Genomic DNA, 27,047 nt, shown 5'->3' on the forward strand with positions numbered 1-27,047 from the left:
CTTTAGAGCTGGAAGGGACCTCAGAGCACATCTATTTCAATACACAAGTTTTTTTTTTTAATAATAAAACTGAATTACATCGAGGGTTTGAACCCACCCACTTTTTCTTGACTCCAAATGCATCAATCACTTTTTCCACCAAACATGTGCTAAGCATAGTGATAGAAAAATGACAGGTTTTAAATAAACTCTGTTAGTTAATTATATATTCCTAAATTAATTTATTTTAAAGAAATTTTCAAGGAAAAAACCTAAGAATAGAAGTAAGTAAAAGGTGTTACCTAAATATGTGGATGCAGCTACCACCTAAGGAGTAAACTGCAGGTAAGAGAAGCCTATGAAGTAATAGCTTCTTTCTGAAGGTGGGATTTAGATCTCTTAATTGCATGCATTCATTCAACAAGCATTCATTAAATGACTACCATGTGCAAGGCAATGTGTCAGACACTGAGCAAACAGTGTCTAACACATTAGACAGCAAAGAAACAGTAACTGGCTCATAGTATATATGTAACAAATTCTCTCTCTGTCTCTCATCTTTTTTTTTCTTTTCTATATCCACACTTGCTCATTTTCCTTTGTTGTTGTTGTTGAATATACCACTATTCCTCCATTTACCTAAGTTGGTAACCTGGGAATTACTCTCATCTTCACTTTCACTGACTCTTGAGATCCAATTAGTTGCAAAGTCTTATTGGTTCTACTTCCATAACACATTTTATCTATCCCCTTCTCTTTACTCATGGCACAAGCACCCTAGTTCAGGTTTTCATTACTTCTTACCTATACCATTTCAATAGCTTCTTAATTGATCTTACACTTTCATGTCTCCTTCCTTACCAAACCACACTCCATCCAAACTGATATTATTAAAAGCACAGGTCTGACCATTTTCACTCCCCTACTCAGGAAACATCATTGGTTCCCTATTACCTCAAGCACAAAATACAGACTCTTCTGTGTAGCATTTTAAGTCTTTCACAAACTGGCTCTAGCTTCTCCTTCCAGGCTGATTACCCATTGCTTCCATCTGTGCCCTCTAGGGTCCAGTCAGATTGATCTTCTCCATGATGTTTCATTGCTGAGCTTCACGCTTTTGTACGGGCTGTTCCTTTATCCCTGGAATGCTTCCTTTTGGGTCTTCTTGTTGTTGAATGTGACTACTAACTTCCTTCCAGGCTCAGTTCAGATGTTACCTCCTTTAATATACCTTTCTTAATGTCCCCGGTTGTATTTATTTTCTACATACACTCTGTTTGTCAGGGAAATGTCAATACACCATGGATTGTGTGTGTGTGTGTGTGTGTGTGTGTGTGTGTGTGTGTGCCCCAGTACTGGCAACTGGTAGATATGATAGATGATTCTAGCTGATTGATTAATTGATAATTCCTTTCCAAGCCATCCTCTAAGAAAAAAGTCTCTTAATAACTATCACTCTGCTACTCACAAACCTTCAGTAGCTTCACCACTACCTATTTTGTAAAGTTCAAACCCCTTAGCTTGACATTCTAGGCCTGATTTAGAGCAGATCCCCACTCTATTAAGATTTATGGAATCTAATTATTGACATAGGAAAATATCTGATGGCTTCAAATAATGAATTAGAATTATCATATATGAAAATAATTCTTAAACCATACATTTTAATACCTGAGCCCATTTGAACCAAAAGGAATAAGGCATGACACAGATGTTTCTAATGAGTGGAGTCATCACTGAAATTATAATTGTTTCCTGTGCAGGTTACTAAAGGACTTAGAAAACATCAGCAAAAGGACATCCAGGTTGCCATTTAATTTTGATACTTGTCTCTCAGACACAAAGTCAGTTTGTCTACATTGGCCTTTAGCCCTAATATTATCACTATTAAATTACAAATAGCCTTTGGTATTTTCCCCTTCAGTTAATACTTTAGTTTAAATGAAAAATACTGTTCTTATTCATTTCTTTGATTTACACCAAGAATCCTTGCTCCAGCAGAGCATGAAATACAGCTATGTTTGGTCCTGCACAACTTCCTTAAAGAAAACTTAATTTGATTTTTGTCATTATTTATCTCAGTCTCACCTCCCTGGGCTTCTGCTGTTCAAATTAATTTGCATTTCAGACCTCGGCATTTTACTTTGTCATTAGAGTTATGAAATGTTTTTACTCAGCACAACTAAGAACTGATGTTTTACCTCCCACTAATGGATCTTTAATTAGACATTGTAATGAACCATTCTGTCATTCCTTCATTTCTAGTGAGTAGATTTGTATATGCATAGTGATACAACTCTCTGCTTATTATGTTTTGTTAGTTATTGGATTAATAATTTTCATTGAACTGTCCACAGTCAGAAGATTGCTTCCTTGCAAACTACTGCCTCACCATTCTCCAGGGATGTTTGTTGACATCTTGATCAACAATGCTTGAGGAACAATCTTGCCTATGGTATTAGGACTTCTGGACTTTGGGCAAGTTAGTTAACCTCTGTCTCAGGATTAATTGGTTAATTTTAATAAAGTGCTCTGTAGTAAAAAAAAAATAGTAAGTGCTTTGGCTCCTAATGGTGATAATGAAATAACTGTGCAGCCATTTATAAAACATTAGGCCCTCCCAGCCTCAGTGAATCTCAAAGTAAAGCATACATCAACTACTTCTGTCCTTTCTAAGAACAGATTCTAAGAACAGTGATTGTCATGCATCATTCTACCCTATGGCTTATTTCTAGCACACAGCTACATACAGATATACTGTCATTGAAATGAGACTGAAGATGTTGTCTTTAAAGTCAAATTTCTCTTATATTCACAAATTAAATGGGAGGAGGAAGAATAATACAAAAGTCATTTTACTTGAGTACTGAATATATTCTGTGATTTTCTTAGAGTCACCATTTACAGGTATTTGGAGGGGTTTGGGGGAGAAGTCAAGCAAGTCACTGCTTTTATCCATGATTTGCTAAAGCAATACATTATGTCCTTCCACTAAAAAAATTAACTTGATCTAATATTTTGGAAGGGATGAGGAAGGCATGAGATTAACTATTAGTTATGATTAAGTCATTTATGGATGGTTGAAAGTTGCTTACATAAAACTTTTCATATTTTTGATACATTTAACTAATAACTGAGCTGTCCACAGTCCACTTAAATGAAGGTAGCTAGTAGTATCCTTCTTCATTTTCAGGAAAAAATAATTGAGGCAGCAATTAAAGTGGCCTGCTCGAGGACATATACACAAGCCTAAATGAATAAGAGAAGAGATGAAAACAGAAACTAAGGAGAAGATTGAAATACAGTCACAGATTCCATCTAATTAAACATCAAAATCAAACCAGGCTGAAGTACGTCTTGATGGCCATAGCCTCCACTTACAGTATTGGCATCTGTCTCCGGTGTATTCAGGCATGCATTGGCAGTAGGGTTGGTTCCCCGCAGTGACACTGCAAGACCCTCCATTTTGACAAAACTTCTCACAGACCATCTGATTGCAGTTTGGTCCAGTAAAACCCAGAGCACAGCTACAGGTTGGCCTTCCTGTTGGTAAGGGATAAAAAAGGCAGAAGAAAGGAAACAATTTAAATGAGTCTTCATGGTGTGATGGAAAGTCTTGAATTTTAATCTCAGCTTCAGTAGTCACTCTCTAGCTGTGTGACTTTGGATAAATCACAAAACCTGCTTGGCCCTTATATCTTTGGTGCTTATTTTAATCTCCCTTTTATCATAGTTATTTATGTCATTTTCCCCTTGGGACAGCTAAATAGCTGGAAGTCAGGAAGGCTCATCTTGCTGAGTTCAAATCTGACCTCACATACTTCCTAGCTGTGTGACTTTGGACAAGTCACTTAACCCTGTTTACCTCAATTTCCTCATCTGTAAAATGAGTTGGAGGAGGAAATGGCAAAGCACTCCAGTACCTCTGCCAAGAAAATCACAAATGGGGTCACAAAGGTTCAGATACAACTGCAAAAATGACTGAACATTTTACCATTTAGATTATAAAACCTGACATTGAGACCTCTGTCACCTTTAATTTTACATTGAAAGTATATTCGACATGTTAAGCACTTAATAAATACTTGTCAAATTTAATTAGACCTCAATCACCTTATTTTTGAAATGATGATCTCTTAAGTCCTTTTTACTCTAAAATTTTCTGTGCTGTATATCACAGAATCACAGGATCTCATAGTTGAAATAACCATCAGAGGTTATTCAATCCAACCCATATCTGACCAAGAATTCTCTTTCTTCCCCTTCCAATAAGTGATCCTTTATTCTCTTCTCAAACACCTCTAGTAAGAAGAAATCACTTTATTGTACAAATTGTTGTTGTTAAGTCTTTTTTCAGTTGTATTTGACTCTCCATGATCTCATTTGGGGTTTTCTTGGCAAAGATACTGGAGTGGTTTGCCATTTTATTCTCCAGCTCATTTTATAGATGAAGAACTGAAGCAAACAGGGTTAAGTGACTTGCTCAGGGTCACACAGCTACTAAGTGTCTGAGGTCAGATCTGAATTCAGCAAGATAAGCCTTCCTTATTCCAAGCCCAGTGCTCTATCTACTGCACCACCTACCTTTCCCATTGTACAAATAATGGAATATAAAATCATTGGATTCTAGGCTCTCTGTTCTTTCCTATATTTGCCCATTTATTGTTTTTCCCAGCAGTTGTTGCAACGTTAACTTATCGGGAATAGTACTATATCCTCTTTAGACTGTAAACTCCAGAAGGTCTAGACCATATGTTTTAGTGTTCTGGTATCTCCCGGCTCCTGTTGCTATGTCCTCCACATGGTGTGAGCTTACAAATGTAGCCAGTTAGTAAATAAGCTCTACCTAAATGCATTTTCCAACAAGTTATGATTTACCAATCTATTTATAGTAGTTTATTTTGAACGCAAGTGATTATAACATTCCATTACAAAAATGCAAATACATTTTAAAAAGTATAATTGAAACAGTACACAATAGTGAATCTGTGAGATCATATACACATACATATATACATATGTATGTATATACATGTATATATATACAAATACACATATGTGTATATACATGGTTTTTATTTCTTCCTTTTTTTCTGCCACACAGAATTCATAATTGCATTAAATATGGATAACATATTCAGCAGTTTTCAAAGCAATTCCTCTGCTAAGTGGCCATGTTAAAGTACGAAGTATCTCATACCTACGGAATTGTTAAAAACTGAGATGGGAAATGGAGTAAGGGGATCTTCTTCTATTGTGAAAATTCTCAGAAGAGAGAAGCTAATATTGGTGTGAGGAAGTAAAAAGGTTTAGAGATAGTGCAAGAGTAAAGAAATGTGGCTTTGGAGGCAATCAGAAAAGGATAATGTTTAAGGACCAACTAAACAGCAAAGTTTATTTTAATTGCCTGATAAAGGTTAAGGGAGTTGATCAGTTGAATTCCATGATTATTAATTTGTTGATCTTATAGGGAAGCCTGTTTTGGGGGGAACTTTGATTTAATTTCCCTGTGAAGAGTGTGAATGTACGTCCACTTGTTTATCGATTGTGAATGCCTAGGGATTTTCCCATTAGAATGTAAGCTCATTGCAGCTGAGATTGTTTGATTCGTTGTACTTGTAACGTGGGGTATGCTGGTAAATCGTTATCAACCAGCTCACCTCAACCCCCCAAATACAGCAAGACACATATTTAATATTATTATATTACATCAATTATTTAATATACATAATATACTATTAATGAATATTGATATAAATATTTAATAACATACATTAATATTTTCTTGAGTATAGACACTCAATAAAACAATAAATCAAGCTCTGATGTGTAGCATTGCCCATTTCTGATGTGTAAATGCTCTCACTTAAAATTTAATAGTCAGCTCTGGTGAGCCTGTACAGGCTGGCTCCGGTATATCCCTGATTATAACCCCAACCTAAGCACAATGACTGATACATGGTGTATTCTTCGTAAATAATTATTGATTAACTAAGAGGATCATACATATATCTAGAGCTGGGAGAAACCTCAAGGGTTATAGAGTTCAATCATTCCCTTCATTTCATAAATAATGAAACTGAGACCTAAGGAGATTAAATGATTTGATGTCATAAGTATCAGATAGATATGGTATTTGAACCCAGGCAAGAGAGGGAAATTCATGAATAATGTTCTTGAACCCCTACTTCTTATGTAGAAAAGGGAGATTTTATTTCCTGGTCAGCACAATGATTATAATCTAGTGTTTTTAGTCAGAGACAAGAGTTTCTTGCATAACACCAGCCTTAGGGGTAACATTGACAAAAACTTCAAATTCAAGAATTCAAAATTCAAGAGTTCATAGACTAGTCTTTCTGGAGAAAACCATTATTCCTGAACACTAGCATTTCTTAGAGAATGATGATTGTTTTTATGGCCCTTATAGCTAGTCATGACATGGGAGAGGTGAGGGGCAAGTGATCAATAATTTGCTCCCCTTCACTATTCCCATGAGTTATTCAATTCTATGCAAATATGATGGGAAAAGGTTGCCTATTCAAAAGCCTCTTGGTACATTTTCCATTTAGGAGGAACGTAACCAAAGGGTGACATATATAAGTCTTGGGGGGAGGCAGGACTATATAGGATGATATGGGAGTGCTAGAAATCCACCACAATATCAAAGGTTTGCTCTAATGACTACAAATTCAATTTTGTCTAAAGAGAAATTCTATGATTGATTAATATGTTTTCTGCATCTGTTTATGGGCTCCTGTAAATATTTTGCTTTTATAGATTTTCTGTGGGTCAAAATAGAGGTAGCCTTTCCAAAACACATTTATTGCCTTTAGTGCTTATAATAGGGACTGGGATCTTTTTACCCACATTTGGGAAAACATAGACATGAGCTATATTTAAGATATATTTGGAGATTTCCTAGAGTAAATTAAAATTGGGCAAATGAAGAACAAAACAAGCAAATGACCTACTTTGGTCAGACCTCAGGTCTGGACCTACTGCATATGAACCCTGGGCCTTTGGTGGATGGGTTAGGTGTGGTTTTGGGTCAAGGGTTTTGCGCACAAAAAAGTAATCAAGTACACAGTTTAAGAGAGGAAGTATCCAACCTTAGGCTGGGGGACCTTACAGTTGAATTTGTTTTTAAATATCATCTGAAAAATGATAGAAACACCCCCCTTTCCCAAGAGTCACTATACCTATAACATGATTGTCATTCAGATATGGAGTAGTGATTCATATACTAAAGTGATTTAAACCATTTTTTACCTACAGGTACTGTTCTATGCACACCAAAACCAAATTCCTATTTATTGATATTCAAGAATAGAGAAGACCTTTTATACAGAGTTCATCCAGCTGTTTTGAAAGGTGTAGTTCGTTTTTGAATTGTACCAGGTAGCTGGTGTGTCTGTACATATATATGTGACTATATGTATGTAGATATGTGTATATATACACATATACTCACATGTGTATGTATATGCATGTATCTCTATATATGTATATATGTACATGGATGCATGTATAATATAAATAAATTATACATAATTTATTTGTTCTGAAAAGCAATATATCATCAATAAATATTTATTGAATCTGCAATATACACGTTATAGTCTAAGCACCAAGGTTACGCAGAAGTATCACATCTTGTTCTTTCACCCAAAGAGTTTTGATCTATCTGGGAAGACATAGTGCCTCTCTGTCTGTCTGTCTCTGTCTCTCTATATAGATGTATATGTATGTGTGTGTGTGTGTTGTGTGTGTTACACACACACACGTACATGTATGTACACAATACACATACATACATACCTATATATGTATGTACAGGGAGAGAGGGAGAGAGAGAGAGAGAGCATCTCGGACATAGTAGGAACTTAATAAATGCTAGTTGACTGACAAACAAATAAGCCAGTAAGTACAATAGCAGCTCACAGAGAAAAGAGAGATTTATATGGGTTAAGCAGGTCAGGAAAGGGTTTTAATAATAGCTAGCATTTATACAGTGTTTTAAGGTTTACAAAGCACTTTAGCCACGCAAACTCACTTGATCCTTACAACAGCTCTGTGGGGTAAATGCTATTACTACCACCATTTTACATATGGGGAAACTGAGGCACAGGGAGGTTTAACTTATTTGTCCAGGGTCATACAATTAGCAAGTGTCTGAGGCAGGATTTGAATTAGACTTCCTTTTTCCAAGTCCTGCACTGTATACATTGTGCCACCCAGCTGCTTATTAAGGAAGTAATACTTGAATTGGGTAGAATTGCCTATGAATATCTCAAAGTTATTTTGTGGTATATCTTTTTTTTTTAATAGAAAAAACCTTATATGAGAAAATAATAGTTCTTTGAAGACAAGTATAGAAGCACATATTGCCAGGGGATAGTTTCCTTTTTTCCCGTATTTCACAGGGAAAAAAAAATAATGTGCTTATATTCCATCTACAGCTGGTTTTAAACTAGTACAGATTGATTGGGTGGTCGTCTGGCATATGCTTCATCTAAGTTTTCAGCCAAATTCTATTGAAAAAGCTCTTTCTTTCTTTTCCATTGAATAGAAAGACATTATTTTTTTTCTTGACAAGGAGAAACCTTTCTATTCAGGAGAATATCCACCTTGAAAGAATGTGTGATGATATTGCAGATCCTTTGTTTGCTGATGGGAAATGAACCATCTGTTGCAGAATTATGGAATGTGCTTGAGCTAATATTTTCAAGGCACTCTCAGCATCTACCCTAACATATATTATTATGTTCATTTACAAAAGCCTTCTTAGGTAGACAGTCGAATGCTATTGCTACATTTTAAGAAGAAAATGCAGTGTTAGAATTGCTAATGCATAGGGTTATAGTAGTCATTCATATCAGAGAAATGGGGCGCTGACTGCCTGGATAGAATTTGCTCTGAGATAGAGGGCAAGTTAGTCTGAAGAGGGAGGAATGAAAGCAAATTTTAGTTTTATCTTTCTTAGTTCATTTCCCTTAATTTCCCTACGTTTGAGATTTGATTATGTCTACTCTTACCAATAAGTTGCCTTCCTGGCTCCCCCCCACAACTGGGCTCCAAGCAAGTAAGGGTGTCATATACATGGTTTATTGGTGACCTTGTCTAGATAGGCAAGGCAAAATTATAATTAATTACCCAGACCAATTCAATTAAAATCTTGATTCAATTATTTATTTCAGGCAAGCTTATACTTTTGATATATTTTTCAGCTTGAATTATTCAAATAATTACAAGTGCTCTCCACCCAGCTTTTCCTCTGTAGACCACGGGCATAAATTCTAAAACAAAGTAAGGACTAAAATGTACATTTGACATGAAATGCCATCTTTATTTTTCTTTTGTATGGAGAATAGGGATACAGATTTAATTTGGTTAAAAGTATTAGAATATCAGTAAATGATCTTCCTTTCCCTATCCTGGTGGGACTCCTGGTACACCTCTCCATACTTCTTCATAATGCCCCTGACCTGGGTATCTTCTCTACCCTCACCCTTTCAGCTTTAATGTGTTTTTTTTTTCATTATTAGAATGTAAGCTCCTTGAAGGCAGTGGCTATTCTTTTTGCTTGTATTTGTATTCCCTGTGCCTAGTGCACAGTGCTTAATAAAGTTTGTTGACTGATTTAAAAAAAAATATATCACCTGCCTAAAAGCAAATGGATAATGTAGGAATTATTATTTTTTTAATATATGTTTTTGTAAGAATAGAGGGAAGTCAAAATCACCTATCTGCCTTTGCCTCTGGTGCTGTGACTAAGTGAAATTTTTTTTTGGCAGGGGTTGGGGTGTTGGGGTGTTCAGAATTAAACAATCAGAACTAAATGCAAACAGGATATCTATGTCTATCTATCTACATATATATATATATATATATATATGATATATGTACACATACATGTATATGTATTTGTGTGTATATATATGTATTACAGACATATACATATATGCATATGCACTTTATGCTTGAATATATACACATATATGCTTGTACACATAAGTATACGTAGAGTGTGTGTGTGTGTGTGTGTGTGGTGTGTGTACACATATACACACATGGAATCAATCAGACCATTGTATGAGAGTATGGGTCATGCTCTAAGGCATTTTATATAAAAAGAAACTGCTGCCTCTGAATCTGAGAAGATGAGATTGTGAATTTTTGCATCTGAGAGATTGGAGCAACCAGGGAACAATGAGAGGACTGGGTTGTTAAAGAGAAAAGAAACACTGAAGAGAGCTCTTGGCTCTGTGGACATCATAGAAGAGAGAAGCCAGGCTGAGAGAAGTCCTAAGAAAAGGTCAGCTCTCTCCCCAAATTCCCCTCTTGATGTCTAGGATATACAAAATTAATATATTTTTTTGTTACCCAAATGTTTCCAATAAATAGAATTTTGTCTCAACCACAAAGAGTCCAAGAGTTAACTATAGATAGATATAAACGTCTGCCTAGAAGATAGGAACTTTTCATCAATAAACCTTTATCACAATTAAATAGTAACCCATATTTATATAGTACTTTCAGGTTTAGAAATACCTTTCCTCATAACAACCCTCAGTTATTTTCATCCATAGAGTCATAGATTTAGAATTGAAAGTGACCTCCAAGGCCATATAGTAAAACCTGAGGCCACTACCATAAGATTTGATTTACTAAGAAATGATTACTTTTTTCATCATAGCAATAATAATTACAGACATTAAGCAACTTGTTTAAGATTCAACAGAGAGTAAGAGGAAGAAATGAAATTCAAATCTAGGCCCTCCTCCAAACCCAATAGTCCTTCAATTATATCACACTGCTTCTATCCTTGTAGATATTAGCTACCTTTTAGACTTCTTCTATAATATATTTATGCTTTATTTATGTATTTCCCATTAAAAATGTTTTTGGTTTCCTCAGTAATAAAAAACAATTTTAGTTTGAATTATCTAAAATTTTTTGGCTATATAGATTTAGTACAAGTGTTTTTGAAAATGGACATTTAAATTATTATTAACTAAATGCAAGGCATCTTTCTGAATTTAGGGTAGAAAATTCAAGCCTATACTCAGCTAAACTAATCGTGATTCTTTGATATGTCAAATTTAGGGACAGATTTGAGGGTTGTCCCTCATGCCTGGAATTCTCTCCCTCCTCATTTCTATCTCCTGGCTTCCCAGTGGCTTTGTTCAGGTGTTAGCTAAAATTTCACTTCCTATAAGAAGCCTTTTCCAGTCCCCCTAAATGTTAATGTCTTCTCTCTGTTGGTTATCTGATTTATTTCATATATATATATATATACATACACACACAAATACACACACACATGTGCATATATATATAATATATGTGTGTGTGTGTGTGTGTGTGTGTGTGTGTGTGTATATATATATATATATATATATATATATACACACACACATACATATGTATGTATATATGTTTAGACTAATTTTTATTTACCTTTCCTTTTACCTCCAACACTTAACACAATGCCTGGTACACAGTGGGTGCTGAATAAATGCTTATTGACTTGCCCTGCCTTGTCCAGAGGAAGAGAATAGTCTCTAATGTGTTTCATTTTCTTTTGTGAAATATAGATACTTATGGGCCCATTTTTACGTCAGAATATTTATCTATTGGGTCTGAAAGCGCATTAGCTCACTACAAACTTTTGGTTGAGAATGGTTCATTGTCATTCTCTGAGAAGTTACATGATATTATTTATATGTTAATAAGGAGTTGAAGGGACAGCTAGATGGTTGTAGAGTGCTGGTCCAGGAGTGAGGAAGAATCCTCTTCTGGAGTTCAAATTCAGCCTCTGATACTTACTAGCTATGTGACCATGGGCAAGTCACTTAATCCCTGTTTCACTTAGTTTCCTCATCTGTAAAATGAGCTGGAGAAGGAAATAGCAAACCATTCCAGTATCTTTGCCAAGAAAACCTCAAATGGGGTCATGAAGAGTTGGCCATGACTAAGAATGACTGAACAACAACAAAATAAGTTGAATTCAAAAAGTGACTTAGTAAATTGACCTTGCAATGCGGTAGTGATATGATCCAGTTAGGTGGTCAGATGCCTTCAAATTTTTTTATCTTATTTAAAATAAGCAGAAAATTTGGGAGCAGATTCTAACAATTAGTTTTAGTGCATTCATTTCAGAATGAAACAATGCAACTTAAAAGTACGAAGAACAACTTTTTGAGCTCTTTTTGGGTAGTCAAATGATGACAAATTTATTTATACACACTTCTGTAGATCTAACAAAATTGAATTAGCTACAAAAATTAATTTCTTATGTAGGCAGCATTGAGGTATGGACCATCCAAATTCTTTTCATGAGAGAGATATATAATTTTGGGACATCATTTGTATGCTCCTCTGAAAGAGTTCATTTAAATTCACAACAGCCTTTATGTCCATACAAACAACACTGTTCTTCTAATTTAATTTGGTACTGGTTAACTCAATTGTTCACTATCATAAGATTTGATCTAGTAAGAAATGCTTTTTTTTAGTCATAGCAACTGTTGAAACTGCTTTCTCAGGTCAAACTTTCATCATCAAAGGTATTTACTTCTCAAAATCTATAAATCTGAATAAGGAGAGGCAGTATGGAGGGTGGAACGAACAATGGATGCATATTGAGAGGGTCTGGGTTCAAATCTACACTGTGATACTTATTACCCGTGTGACCTTAGGTGAGTCACTTAACCTCTAGGACTTTGTTTTCTCAAATGTAAAATGAGGGGGTTGTCCTTACTAGCGCTAAATTGATTATCCCATGTCAGTCTTTTCTTCCTCTTACTTTTTAAATTTGATCTTGTTGTTCCTCTAATTTTGGATTCCCTCTTTCTCAGAAGACCCTCTTCCCTTGGGTCCCTGAGAGCAACTACTCTGAGACTCTGGAGAACAGAGCAATTTGAAGTGCAGAATTTAGCTGTTTTACATATCTGCTGCATACTTTGCATTGTGAAAAATCATGGTAGACTCTGCAAGCTGGCAAAACCTATCTCTTTATCTAACTCAGAGTAATGCAAGTTCTTAATGCTTTCTTTGTGCTGGAGATATTTATTTTGCCACTTTTATACTTAATATAATGTTTTCAAGACTGAAACTGAGTCCTCATTTAGACATAATTTCAGCAAGTTAACTACAGCTGTCGGGTGGTCTTAAGTATCTCAAAGATTACAGAGCTCTATTCAGCAAAGCCTGACACCAAAAAAAAAAAACAGATAAAGAACTGTGAAGTTTATCCCATTCCTCCCTGGATTCTAGCTAATATATTCTGACATGTTTCAAATTATGGGTCAGAATCTATTTATACTTCTGGAAAGTTCATTATTCATTTCTAGCCAGGGTTGTGATTGCTAAGAATTTGAAATATTTTTATATTCAACATGAATACCAGTCAATCAATTCGGTCCTCAAATTATCCTAGAAAGGCATGCAGTTTTTGTCTAAAAATGAATGACAGTGTTTAAGAATTGATCTGACCACAGGGCTTGTACATATTAAATGTTCAATGAATGTTTGTTGAATTGAACTGACCACAACTTCCGGCTGAACCAATGTGATCTGGTCCATCTACACAAGGACACAACTGAATAATAATTTCAGGTTTCTGTTGCTCTCACAGACACATAGACAGACTTCCTCCAGATGATCAAGGTTTGCCAAAGTCATGATCAGATGTTCCTAGAATGATCTTGCCACTATTCACGCAGACTGCACAAGTAATACCAGACTCCCTGGAGTCACAAAGAAATATAACAGTTTGGCAAATCTATTCACAATTTAGTTATGAATATTTCCTGCCATAGTATTGTTAAGCATGTATGCCATGTGGCACTCTGGTACAATACAGTATTTTTAGCAGTTGCATTCTTTTGTATTTGCATGCTATTGTGTTTTATCAGATTTTGTCTTTTCTTTGTATTTCCAGCACATAGTCAATGTGTAATAAATGCTTGTTGACTGTTTTGACAGAGTAATGATATTCAAATTGAAGGGTTGCATATCACATACCTGTTGACTAAAATGTAACATGATGGCCATTCTCTCAATGAAAGGAAGAAATTTATTAATTGGGTAGAACCACAGGCAGCCATCATTTTATTATAAATAACTAAAGACTTGAACTTGAATAGATTCTGTATTTTAAATGGCTGCCTTGAGGCATACTGAAGATTTTTTTTTTTAATCTATAGTTAGCTTTCTGAGATTCAGGAAAAGAACAACTTAGCTTCTATTTTGAAATGAATAAGATAAAAGGTTATGATTAGTAACATGGGTATTCCTGATGGTTCAGCAGTCCAAGTACCCACCCTAACGAAAATCTATCATTGGCCATGTTTCATCTAAGGAGAGGTGATGAACTTGAGGGGTTACTGAAAGCACACTTCTCAGCAATACATCTTTAGTTTCACAAAAGAAATCAATAGCCTGTTGAAGGTATCGGTAAATGTGCTCTTACACGGTAGCATCCATCTTGACAAATAAATTTGTGGGATTTCTTAGGTAGGACATTTTGGATTCATCTGGAAGATGAAGTTTATAATGGAGATCTCTAGTTATGCTTTCTGACTGAGTCAAATGTGACATTTATTATAAGCCATGGCAAAGGTTTAACTCATTAGACTGCACTGCTAAACAATAATTAAAGTAATAACATCTAAAAATAAAATTGCTTAGCACATTGTGGTACTTAATATATGTATGCTAAATGAATAAATGAAGCAAAACAGAGGAAGAAAAACATTGAAAATAGAATTGTCAGAATACATCCAGTTTTAAACTTCATTTTTTTCAATTCCTCCTCTCATATAGCCAATTAGTTGCCAGATCTTGTTATTTTTACCTCCACAACATCTCTCCCATCTATCCTCTTCTCAATATCTGCATAACTACCAACCTAATTGTGGTCCTCATTACCTCTCACTTGGACTATGCAATAGCCTCCTAACAGATCTCCCTGCTTCAAGCTAATCCTCTTGCCAATCCATCCTCCACACAGCTGCCAAAATGGTTTTCTTAAAGCTCAGATCTGACCATGTTACTCTCTATGGCCTCTATGATTAAATATAATTTCTTTTTGGCAATTAAGGCTAATGAACTTCAGTACTCAGCTACCACCTACCTTTTCATCTGTTCCAAACATTATTCCCCATCTTGCATTCTACAATAATGCCCAACACGCCTTCTTGCTGTTCCTCCCCGCAAAATAGTCCACCTCCTACCTTCTAACTTTTGAACCATTTCCCCATACTTAGAATGCAATTCCTCCTTTACTTAAAGATCTATCTCAAACACTTCCTTATACTCAAAGCCTTGTGTGAGCCTTGTTCTGCAATTCCCCTTCGCCATCATCTTCTGAGTATTTTATATATATGTACTTAAATATGTATAGATAGTCTCCCCTGGTAGAATGTAATTAGACTATAACCTCCTTAAGGGAAGGGACTTCTATTTTTTTGTCTTTATTCCTAGTGCCTAACACAATACCTATCACATTGTAAGTTCTTAACAAATGTGGGTCGACTGACTGACTACAGCACAGGAAGTGTACCTTGTATGACATTTATGGATCAGTTTAGACATACCAACCCCTGCTCAGTCAGTTATGGGTGACAGGTTCAAGGATATGGGGTTTGGATATAGATTCTGAAAAAAAGAAAAACGGTTCCCTTGAGAGTGTATACACACACACACACACACACACACACACATATACATACACATATATACACACGTATGTATTTATATATGTGTGTGTATATATATGTGTGCGTGTGTGCGTGTGTATACATATATATGTATGTGTGTGTGTGTATGTATATATATGCATATATATATATGTATGTATGTATGTATGTATGTATGTATATTTTAAAGAAAGTCCAGGAATGGCCCAAATATTGATTTTGTTGTTGCTGTTCAGTTGTTTTTCAGGCATGTTTGACTCTGTGACCTCATTTGTGGGTTTCTTGGCAAATATACTGGAGTGGTTTGCCATTTCTTTCTCCAGCTCATTTTACAGATGAGGAACTGAGGCAAACAGGGTTAAGTGACTTGTCCAGGTCATATATGACTAGCTAGCAAGTGTCTCAGGTCAGATTTGATCTTGATTCTTCATGTGATAATAAATGACCAGGCTTTTACCATATTTAGAAGGTTCCTAGAAAATGTTTCAGTCATATTTGCCATTCTAGAGAAATGAGCAGCTAGATTCCTTCTGAAGTAGGGGAGAGGTAATATGACACATCCCTTCCTCTGCCCCAAACCCCAATAGCTCTGTGGCATAAATAAGCTATGCCAGATACGGTGAAATGCAGTCATTATATATCCTCTTATCACAGACCCTAGAATAGACTTACAGGTTACGGGGTGACTGCTGAGGGGGAAGATAAGAAGAGGACTTACATTCTGCTTTATTCTACCAAGGAGAAGACTAACTTAAAATATAAGAATGGTGGGTTTTTTTGTTCAGAGATGGAGTATACCGAATAAAGACAGGTAAAGAAACATTTATCTGGAAAACTGAAACCACTGAAAACCAAAAAGAAGATATGATACTTATCTTCTATTACTGGAAGGGCTACCACGTGGGAAAGTGGTGGCAGGGTAGGAGAGATGCAAAGAAGAAATTGTGGTTTGATCTACAGAAAGCTTCCTAAACAACCAGAGCTATATAAAACTTGAATGAACTGCTTTGAGAATTTGTTGTTGTTTTGAGGTTTTTATTTTATTTTAATTTTCTTTTGCTAGAGGTTTTCAAGCCAAGTCTGGATGAACACTATCAAATATGTTGTAAAAGAGGAATTTTGAGGCATTGGGTAGGTGGTCTGCACAACTTTGATTCTGTGACTTCTGGGACAGCACATTTAGAGAAATAAAAATAAATTAAAAACCTCAAAGACAATATTGGGAATATTAAAAAATTAAAAATTAAAAAAATGGGGAAGAGGGAACTAAGAAACAATAAGATCTCATTCTCCATAATAATTCAAGGCCTATTGGGCCTTGATAATATCTCTGTAAATATTTGAATTTTTCTTTTTGATATTTTGTGCCCCGATCTATCCCTGAAATTCTTGGTAGTACAACCCTAAAAAAAAAAAAAAACCAAAAAACCCCAAAAACTCAAGAAACTTTGTATGTAATATCCAGGAAATAGACAAGTTATAAATGGCTGATATCTCTTTCCTAGGAGAAGTTAGGTGGTACAGCAAATACAGTGCCCAGCTTGGAGTCAGGAAAACTCATCTTCTGAATTCAAATTTGGCCTCAGATACTTACTAACTGTGTAACCCTGTGCAAGTCACTTAACCCCTATTTGCCTCAGTTTCCTCATCTGTAAAATGAGTTGGAGAAGGAACTGTCAAACCACTCCAGTATCTCTGTCAAGAAGACTTCAAATGGGGTCATGAAGATTTGGACAAGATTGAAACAACTGAACAACAACAAATCTCCTTCCTAAAACTACACTTGATTATGGTAACCCAATTCAAAGAGTATTAGTAGAATTTGTAGTAAGTCAGAACGGGATAGAAATGGTCAGTTTTGTCAGGAAAAAAGGCAGTGAGTTGGGGGAAAGGAACATCATATGCAGGAGACCCATGATGTCAAAGTATTCATTACTATTTCTACGAACATGGACAAATCACAACTTCTGAACCTGTTGCTTCCTTAGTAACATTGATATTATCTTCTTTGCAGTGTTGTTGTGAGAAAAAAAGCTTAAAAAACTGTGATATATACTATATAAACACAAGTTCTTATTATTACAAGTGACTGTATATATAAGATGGAATTTGACTCTACTTGGGGTATTATCAATAATTTGTAAAAATATTTTCCCTACTTTTTTCTCACAAGACTTATTTCCAAAGTTCTAGAGGCCAATATGCATGTATTCTTCATTACAGGTATCAATAGGTTGAAATTATTTGGAAGCTCTGCCTTAAGTGTACAGTACACCTCCTTCACTGAGGTGCCTTATTAAGGTATAATGTAAAGTATAAAAACCAATTAGGAATAGAGGGGGCCAAAACTCAATACCAATAATGGAAATCAGTTTCTAAGAAGTTAATCATGTTATAATCTTCTGACTAAAGAAAGTTGCCAGATGATTTCCTTGGGCATTTTTCAAGTAACTGGAAATACATAAGGGAAAGCTACTGTCATTGTATCTAGATAGTCAGTGCATCAATTCACTTGAGAGCTAGAATTTTACTTTTTGTTTTAAGGGGGAAAACTTTATCATTGAGACCCAAAATGAAGTAGAGGAAAGACCAATAGATTTATATTCATGTGTTGTTTGTTGTTCAGTTGTTTTAGTCGTGTCTGACTCTTTGTGACCTCATTTGGGGTTTTCTTGGCAAAAACACTAGAATAGTTTGTCGTTTCCTTCTCCAGATCATTTTACAGATAAGGAAACAGGCAAACAGAGTTAAATGACTTCCTCAGGGTCACACAGATTACAGGTATCTGAGGACTGGTTTGAACTCATGAAGATGAGTCTTCCTCACTTCAGGCCTGGTGCTCTATGTACTGTTCCACTTAGCTGCCCTATATGTATATATTTAAGTGACTTGAGTTCATCTCAGCTCTATCATTTTTGTGACTATGGGCATGTCACTTAATCTCTTTGACCCTTAGTTTCCACATTGGTAAAATGAGATAAATAATATTTGTCCTATATAACTCAGAGGATTCCTATGATAAAAGGTCTTTGTAAACCTTAAAGCCTTATATGAATGTAATTGTTATCAAAATTAAATTATAAAAGATATTCTCAAAATAGTTTAACATATCTACTAGCTATTTAATTGTACTAGTCCTAATAGCTGAATGTAGGGTTAAAAGACAAAGTCACAGGTTTTGTCTAGGCCAGTTATAGTTGATCATGGCTTTGTGATTACATATATAATAAATAAAGAAGATAGATTCTTAAAAAAATTTTCTAACAGAATATTTTCCCATAAAATATTCTTCCCTGATCAAGGACATTTGGATTCAAAGATGTTCTTTGTTGTTTTTATTTGTTTCCTGCTCACTGTCCCTTGCTTGGATCCCTAAGATGTTGGACATTCATACCGGTTGATGTAAAAAGGTCTATTTCCTCAAGAGCCTTTATTTACCCGAAGTAAAGTTCATAGAAATGTCTCAGCTGGCAACACAAGGATAAGTGAAGCACATTGCCATAGGCAATGGTTTGTTGATGTCTGTAGTCAAGAGAGAACAGCACAGTGTTTCTGCTTATAAGTATGTGTAAAACTTCAGCAGGGAGAGAAACCTATTTGAAATAGGTCTTAGGTTTGGCAAGATCCTTTAGAGTTCTACTTTGTAATTGAATTGTGTGCTTCTGGTAATTGTTAAGCTTGGAGGCACACTCTATGAAATGAAATGATCTCATAAATTTGAGAAGGTAAGGTATAGGTGTAGGTTGGTATCCACTTAAAAAAAAAAAAAGAAACTTGGAAAACAGCCAGCCTGATATTTTCCTTAGATGTAAGTGGTTACTCACTTCATTTGATTAGGCAAATGAGAAGGGCTGTAAATTTGACTAAATCTATTATTTAGTGTGGCATATTGAAAAGAGTAGTGAGAGACCAAATGATTCAGTTAAATGCCTCAACTAGTTCTATAAACCAAAGTGATCAAAGAAAGACTATAAGGACTCATACATAAATAGTATATTTGTAATAGCTCTTTTGGTAGTGATAAAGAACTGGATACTAAAGGGATATGATTGACTGGGGAATGCCTATAGTATATGAATATAATGCAATGGTATTGACAGTAAGGATAGGTTCATAGAAACCTTGGAAGACTCGTGTGAACTGATGCAAGTCAAGTGAGCAGAACCAGGAGAGCTACTGCTGTAATAAGAATCACTCTCCTTATGGAAGTGAATGTTAAAAACTAAAAATAAATTAATTAAAAAAAAACCACTCTCTAAGACTATAAGTTATGGGCAAGTTGCCAGTCATTAAGAGCTCATTAAAATAAAAAGTAAAACAAATAATGAAATTGAAGAATAATCATTTATACAAACTTTCATTAAAATATAAAAAGTAGCTAGAGATGGTAGAAACAATATTAAATTTGGAGACAATATTCTGCCTTGCAACTTGGCTCTTCTATTTGGCATCCCATTATCTCCCTGAGCCTCAGTTTCCTCATCTATAAAATGAGGAATTGGGCTGCAATTCAAGGGATTCTTAACCTGAAGTCCATAAACTTTAAAGAACTATAATAACTGTATTTCAATATAATTGGTTTCCTTTGCAATTCCATTTATATTATCTATTTAAAACACATTTCAAGATGGGATCCATAGGCTTCACTAGACTGCCAAAGGGGTCAGTGACACATCAAAAAGTCCTAAGAACCCCTGGATTAGATGATCTTGAGGTACTCCTCCAGACCTAAATCCTATGACTCTAGTTTAGGGGAGTCCTATTTTTGGTGAAAATGGCTATCATTAACATTCTAGGGCTTACCTTACCTCAAGGGGTATTAGGACAAATATCCTAGTCTTAGCTTTCAATGATGCCCGAGAAATGGCCTTCTCTCCTGACTTTTCTCCTTTATTCCCCAACTTGCCTTGAGGCATCTCATTCCAAAATGCGGTGCCACAGAAGTGACAGCAGTAGCAGCATCATAGAGGAGTTTCCTTTCTTACCCTGCCTATGTTCTAAGACTTCTTCCTGTAAAAGTATTTTATTGTTTTCCCCCTCGCCTCCTCCACTGGTGTCTATTGTCATTCTTCTACCATACCTCTAGGATTGAGTTTTCATTGCCATAACACACAATGGTGATGGAAGAACTGTTATGAGAGAGACCTTCTTTCAGTCTTCCTTTTCCTATCTTCTTTCCTTAATTCATTATCAAGTATTGATTGCTTAATTACTGCAGGCCCAATTGTGCCAACGCTTTGCCTGGTCAGTAATGCTACTTCTAACTCTTCCCTGACCTATGCATGTGGAATAAGTGGATAGAGTGCTGGAAAGAATTGGGATAGAGTGAGGAAGAAGTAGATAGAGTCAGGAAGACCTGAGTTCAAATCTAACCTTAGACACTTACTAGCTGTGTAACTCTGGGCAAGTCATTTAACCCTGTTTACCTCAGTTTCCTCATCTATTAAATGAGCTAAAGAAGGAAATGACAAACAACTCCAGTATCTTTGATATGGTCCATGGGGTCACAAAGAGTCAGACGTGATTGAACCACTGAACAACAAGCACCTTAGGAACAGGGGTGAGGTTATGGGAGAACAGAAAAGCCTCCTCCTAGCTTCCCACCCTCAATTTAACAAGTCTTATTTTAATTCATTTGTGTTCCACTCTCATAGGCCACTTTTGATGTGAATTTTTTTAAAAAAGAAGAAAGTTCATTAAAAAACAAAACACTAGAAAATTAGAAATACATTGCAAATGTATTTTTGCTATTTGTACAGTTTGTAATGAGGTAATAGAAGCACTAAACCTTTCACTAGTTTCAAATTATTCTTGTCAAATGCCCAGTTTATTGTAAGCATCCTCCTAAGGAAGATTTATGAAATTGAACTACACGGACCTTTGTTGATGTTTTCAACATACTCAATTATTTCCCTTTGCTGCTTGCCATCGTATATGAAGCCAGGTATGTATCTTTTGTGATAATTTACTGTTAATGGTAATTACTGAAAAACTAACACCTTGTATAGCAGGAAACTTTCATTCCTAAGAAATTTTAATTATGTCTCTCAGATGTGTGCTTTTAATTAACTGGTGACATTTTCTTTGTTCAATTATTATAGTTCTATACTACTGTCATAAACTTATAAATTTTAATTAAAGCTGCCCCAAACTCTAGTTATATAGTGTCCACATAGGAATTTGCCAAAAGGCTTAACTGTAAGTAAACCAACAATGAATAAATCCATGAATTGCCACTGGGATTTGTTTAACAAATTAACATTTGTGTGCAGATAATGAGGTTCTACAACCTATAATACAGAACAGTGCTTTTATGAAATCACAATTTAAAAAGTAAAAAATGCTTTCCAAATGACTTAATTGCCTATCACATTATTAATTATTAGACAGTAGAAGAGCATAAAATACACATGCATCAACCTACCCCTAGTTGGTTTCCCTATATGCACTCATTTCTTTTATAATTTTCATGTGCCAAGGGATTTTAAGTACATTTCCAGAATATGTTTATTCAAATCTGTAACTCAAAAGTTCTGAAACCCAGTTAAAATTTAACATGGAAAATTGCTATAGGAATTAGGTAAGTTCTTTAGAGATTAGAATTAGAGAAAGCAATTTAGATGTTGCAGTATACCATTCTCATATACCATTGCTCATAACAGATTCACATAACTGATAGCTGAATCTCAAGCCATAGATTTAGAGACTGATTTCTCTCAATAAGTAAATTTATTCTGGGTCACAGTTCCATGGTTAAACTAATGGGCATCATTTCTGTTTGAGCATCAAGGACTGAGGGTTGGACTGGATGGCCTCTGAGGTCCTTTCCAGTTTTAACTCTTATTTCATGATTGGATTAGTGGTGTAATGGGGGAAAAGGTGGACTAGATTTGAAGTAAGGAGACCTGGGCCTCAGTTTCCTCAGCTGTAAAATGAAGGCTTTTGACTCAATGAGCTCTAAGAGTTGTTCTAGCTCTAATTCTAGATTGCCAAGCAGTTAATATGATTTTAAAATTTGGAAAGCTAAGAAGGCCAAATTATTCCTCAAATTCTAGTGATTTAGGTGGTGGTAAAAAGAAAACTGAGTGGCCATCTAGAGATTCTCTTATCAGTCAACTTCTATGAATAACTTGTAAATATGATCATGGTCTAAGTAAAATTACCTCCTTAGGAGAAATAGTTAAGCTCCTTAAAATAAAAATGTGGGTCCACTTCACTCTGCCTACAATACTTTGTCATAGTTTGTTAATTGATGTAAAATAAAGGATGACTGCAATCCAATTCAAGTAACAGATGTTTCTAACAGCATCATGAAACAAATGCAAACATATGCAGTCCGTACTTCACCTAAAACTTTCTCTGTGCTGAATACAAACATTTGCAATGGCTTTTTTTTTCCATTTTAGTGGTTCATTCAAACTCTAAACCTTCTTTTACTGAAATATTAACCTTTATCAATTAATTATAGGTCAACTAACATTATAGAAGAAATACACATTAAAATGTACTATTTGAAGCTTGTAGATTTTTTATGAAATATATATACCTAGTTGACTTTTTTGCTGAATTATGCATTATAAGAAACAGAAGAAACTTTTATTTTTTAAGTATGGGCCTGTGATTGCATTGGGATTTCCCAGTGAGGAGCTTCTTTCTACCAATACAGATTGGCCCTTTCTCTGCAAGCTATAATCTTAGAAGGCTGCATACATATTATGTATGTTAGGTAACTTGTCCTGGATTACAGGGTCAGTATTTGTTAAAGGCAAGTGTTGGATATAAGTTTTCCTGCCTTCGATGCCAGTTTTATGCTATGCTGTTATTGCCTCTCTTATGAGCAAAAAAAATTATAATTTACCATTCAATTATTTTTCCTTAGGCAATGTTTTTGGGAAACATGTATGGTATCTAAAGTTTATCTGTCTAATACAGACATATGTTCCAGATAACTTGGACATTAATTTCCTGGCTCCCAAATGTGTAATTTTACATAGTATGTTAAACAGTAATTTCTTCACAATTCTTTTTTTTTCATATTTTTTTTTTGCTAGGTAATGGGGTTAAGTGACTTGCCCAGGGTCACACAGTTAGTAAGTGGCAATTGTTTGGTCTGAGGCTGGATTTAACTAAGGTCCTCCTGAATCCAGGCCAGTGCTCTATCCACTGCACCACCTAGCAGCCCCCCACTGCACCACCTAGCAGCCCCCACAATTCTGTATTAACATAAATATTATAATAGATTTCCTGATAAATTCTCAAGCTATTAACAGAATATAATTAAGTTATAATCATGATCAATTTTTAGTTTAATTTCATAATTATGTGATTTAAATTTCAATAGACTGAAGTAGCAACCCAAGGCAATAAATTAAATTAATTTCAGTTGTCCAAATTAGAGATTATGTTTGGAACAATTTGTTCTCATAGCAGGGTCAAGAATTACAATCCACTTCAAATATATAACATTTTCTGTAGGTTTTCATTAATAGGAAAAAGGTGAAGATAATACTTACCAAGAGCAGATGATATGCAAGTTCCTCCATTCTGACAGTAGTTGGTACAATGGTTGATTTCACATCTTTCTCCAGAATAACTGGGCCAACAATGACATCTTAGATCTCCCTTCTCATTTATAATGCATTTTCCTCCATTTTCACAAGTCAATTTACATGAATCATCTATTTAAAAAACATGCATACAAAATATATGATTCATGGAATGAGTGAAAACATCAGGTAATTTAAATATATCACAAATAGGACTTTAATTTTGTTTTGATTAATAATACTAAATTATTTGGCCACAAGACAAAAATAAAATGAAAGTTTTGTTTTTTTCTTTTTTCTTTTTTTTTAATCAGAAAACTAAGTATTGTGGGTATTCAGGTAGACTGCATTGATATTCAACCTAGAGAAGAGAAGACACAGAGAAGACAGGATAGTTGTCTTTAAATAATTGAAAGGCTGTCATGTGGAAGAAGGAATGCATTTGTTTTATGACTTTAGAACTAGAACCACAGGTTGAGAAATTCTAGGCATAACCTTTTCAGTTCAATATATTAAAAAAGTGACCATTAGAGAAAAAAATATAATCAATTGAATTATGAGATTATAAGTTCCCTGTCTTAAAAAGTACTCTAAGAAAGGCTTGAAGGACTACTTGTAAGGGATTTTGTGAATGGTTGCATGCTTTGGACAGGAATTTGGACTAAATGACTACTGAAGGCCCTTCCAAACCTAAGAACCTATGATAATAATAATAATAATAATAATAATAATAATAATAATAATAATAATAATGAGGAGTCATATATACCAAAGCAGTCCCTTGATTTTTTCTGCTCTCAGTTGCTTTATCTTGCAGCTCTATCATTTATTAAAATGTTAAGCAAAGAATATATGATGATTTTTTAAGATAAAATGTTTTCTAACCTTGATAAATTATTCAAGAATAGGATAGACTATCTCATCAACAGCTAGCAACCTTAATAACGGCAGACAAAAATCAATAGAAAATACTGTAATGACATATGACTATTTCAAGTATATTCAATGACTAATTTAATGAATAAGAAGACATTTAAGGATTTTCTTTGAGACTAATTGCTTGTCATTAAGAGCCATCTATTATAAGAAAAGTTAATAGACCTATATAACAGGATAACACTTACAGAAAGCAATACTTCCAGTTGGCAAATCAGAACCCTAGACATGAAGTCAGGAGATCCTAGTGCAAATCCCACCTCGTGGACTAATTAGCTCTGTTAACATGAATAAGGCAATTAACTTTTCTGAACTTCTGTTTTCTCATTTGGAAAGCAGAGATAAGCATAGTTCCATTCTCTGCTTTACAGAGTTGTTAATAGGATGCTAGGATCATAGGGCTAGAATTGAAATGGACCTCCAAAGTCAACTAGTTCAATCCCCTCAATTGTACAGAAAGAAAATTAAAGTGACTTGTCCAATGTCAAACAGGCAGCTGGGAGGCATGTGCCTTAGAAACTTTACTGTAGAAACATATATTATTATATCTGTTTTTGTTGTTGTTGTTCAGTCATTTCAGTCATGTCTGACTCTGTGACCCCATTTGGGGTTTTGTTGGCAAAGATACTGGAGTGGTATGCCATTTCCTTCTCCAGCTCATTTTACAGATTAGGAACTGAGGGAGACAAGGTTAAGTGAATTGCCTGGGGTTATACAGCTAGTAAGAATCTGAACTGGATTTGAACTCAGGTCTTTCTGATTCCAGGCCCAGTGCTCTACCTACTGCACCACCTAGCTGCTCTATTGTTATATCTGTAATTTAAAACAAAACAAAACAAAAAAAACCCTAAGACTATTTTAAATTGCTTCAACATCCATATTAACAATATAGTTTCAGGGAATGCTTTTCCCTGTAACTGCTTTGAGTCAGAATCAAATAGCCAATCAATAAGCATTTATTAAGAATGAACTGTATGCTAGGCACATAGAGCTGGCTTTGAGTCCTGTGTGATCTTGGGCAAGTTCCCTGAACTTTCTTAGATTAAATTTTATTATATGTAAAGGGAGGACAATAATATCTACTCTAGTACTAGTATAAATACCATTACATAGCTCTTACATAGAGCACTTTAGATGAATAACCTTATTTGAACTCCATCAACCCATGTGAGATAGATGGTACAGATATTATCACCATTTTTACAAATGAGGAAAGTGAGATTCAATGACTTATCCACAGTTAGTATATACCAGAAGTGTGATTTAAATCCAGGGCTTCCTGACCTCACATCCAATGCTCTAACCACAATGTCATGCATCTTACAACATAGGACATGTTATGATGATAGAAAGAGATAATGGATGCTAAAACTCTATCAAGTGTAGACTATCTTTTGTACATGTCCCCTTCTCTCCTCTGACTGCCTCTACCTTGGTTCAGGCCCTTATCATCTCACACCTGGACTACTGCAATAGCCTGCTGGGTAATCTCCCTGCTTTAAGTCTCCTTCCACTCCAGTCCATCTTCAGTTCAACTATCAGTTTTCTAAAGCATGGATCTAACCATGTCATCCCCCTAACCAATCAACTTCAGTGGTTCCCTGTTACCTCTAGGATTAAATATAAAAGCCTCTGGCTTTCAAAGATCTTCATAACCTGCACTCATTTGTCATGATAATGAACCCTAAGGTCTGAAATAGCTCTAGAATGAAATTTATTCGGTCATTTGGCAGAAGACAGAGCTAGAAGAAGATGTAGCTTCTTGTCCATTCTCTGTGAGGTAGGTAGTTCAGACAAGGGTGTAAGGACATTTGCCTAATTGGTCTCAGGTAGGCAGAATTTAGTCTGGAGAGAAGGGCAGTTTGAGCTGTGTATCAACAGG

General features: G+C 35.2%; 1 protein-coding gene across 1 annotated transcript in view; it reads right to left on the reverse strand.

Annotated features, from left to right (window-relative positions):
- Positions 1 to 27,047, reverse strand: part of LRP1B (LDL receptor related protein 1B) — a 2,172,360-nt gene that overhangs the window by 81,108 nt on the left and 2,064,205 nt on the right. The window contains 2 exon segments of the mRNA XM_020984719.1: positions 3,361 to 3,522; positions 24,197 to 24,361. Coding sequence (XP_020840378.1) covers positions 3,361 to 3,522; positions 24,197 to 24,361 — 327 coding nt within the window.

The sequence above is a fragment of the Phascolarctos cinereus genome, unplaced genomic scaffold (assembly GCF_003287225.1).
Source record: "Phascolarctos cinereus isolate Bilbo 61053 unplaced genomic scaffold, phaCin_HiC Scaffold_726;HRSCAF=1367, whole genome shotgun sequence".
Lineage (NCBI taxonomy): Eukaryota > Metazoa > Chordata > Mammalia > Diprotodontia > Phascolarctidae > Phascolarctos > Phascolarctos cinereus.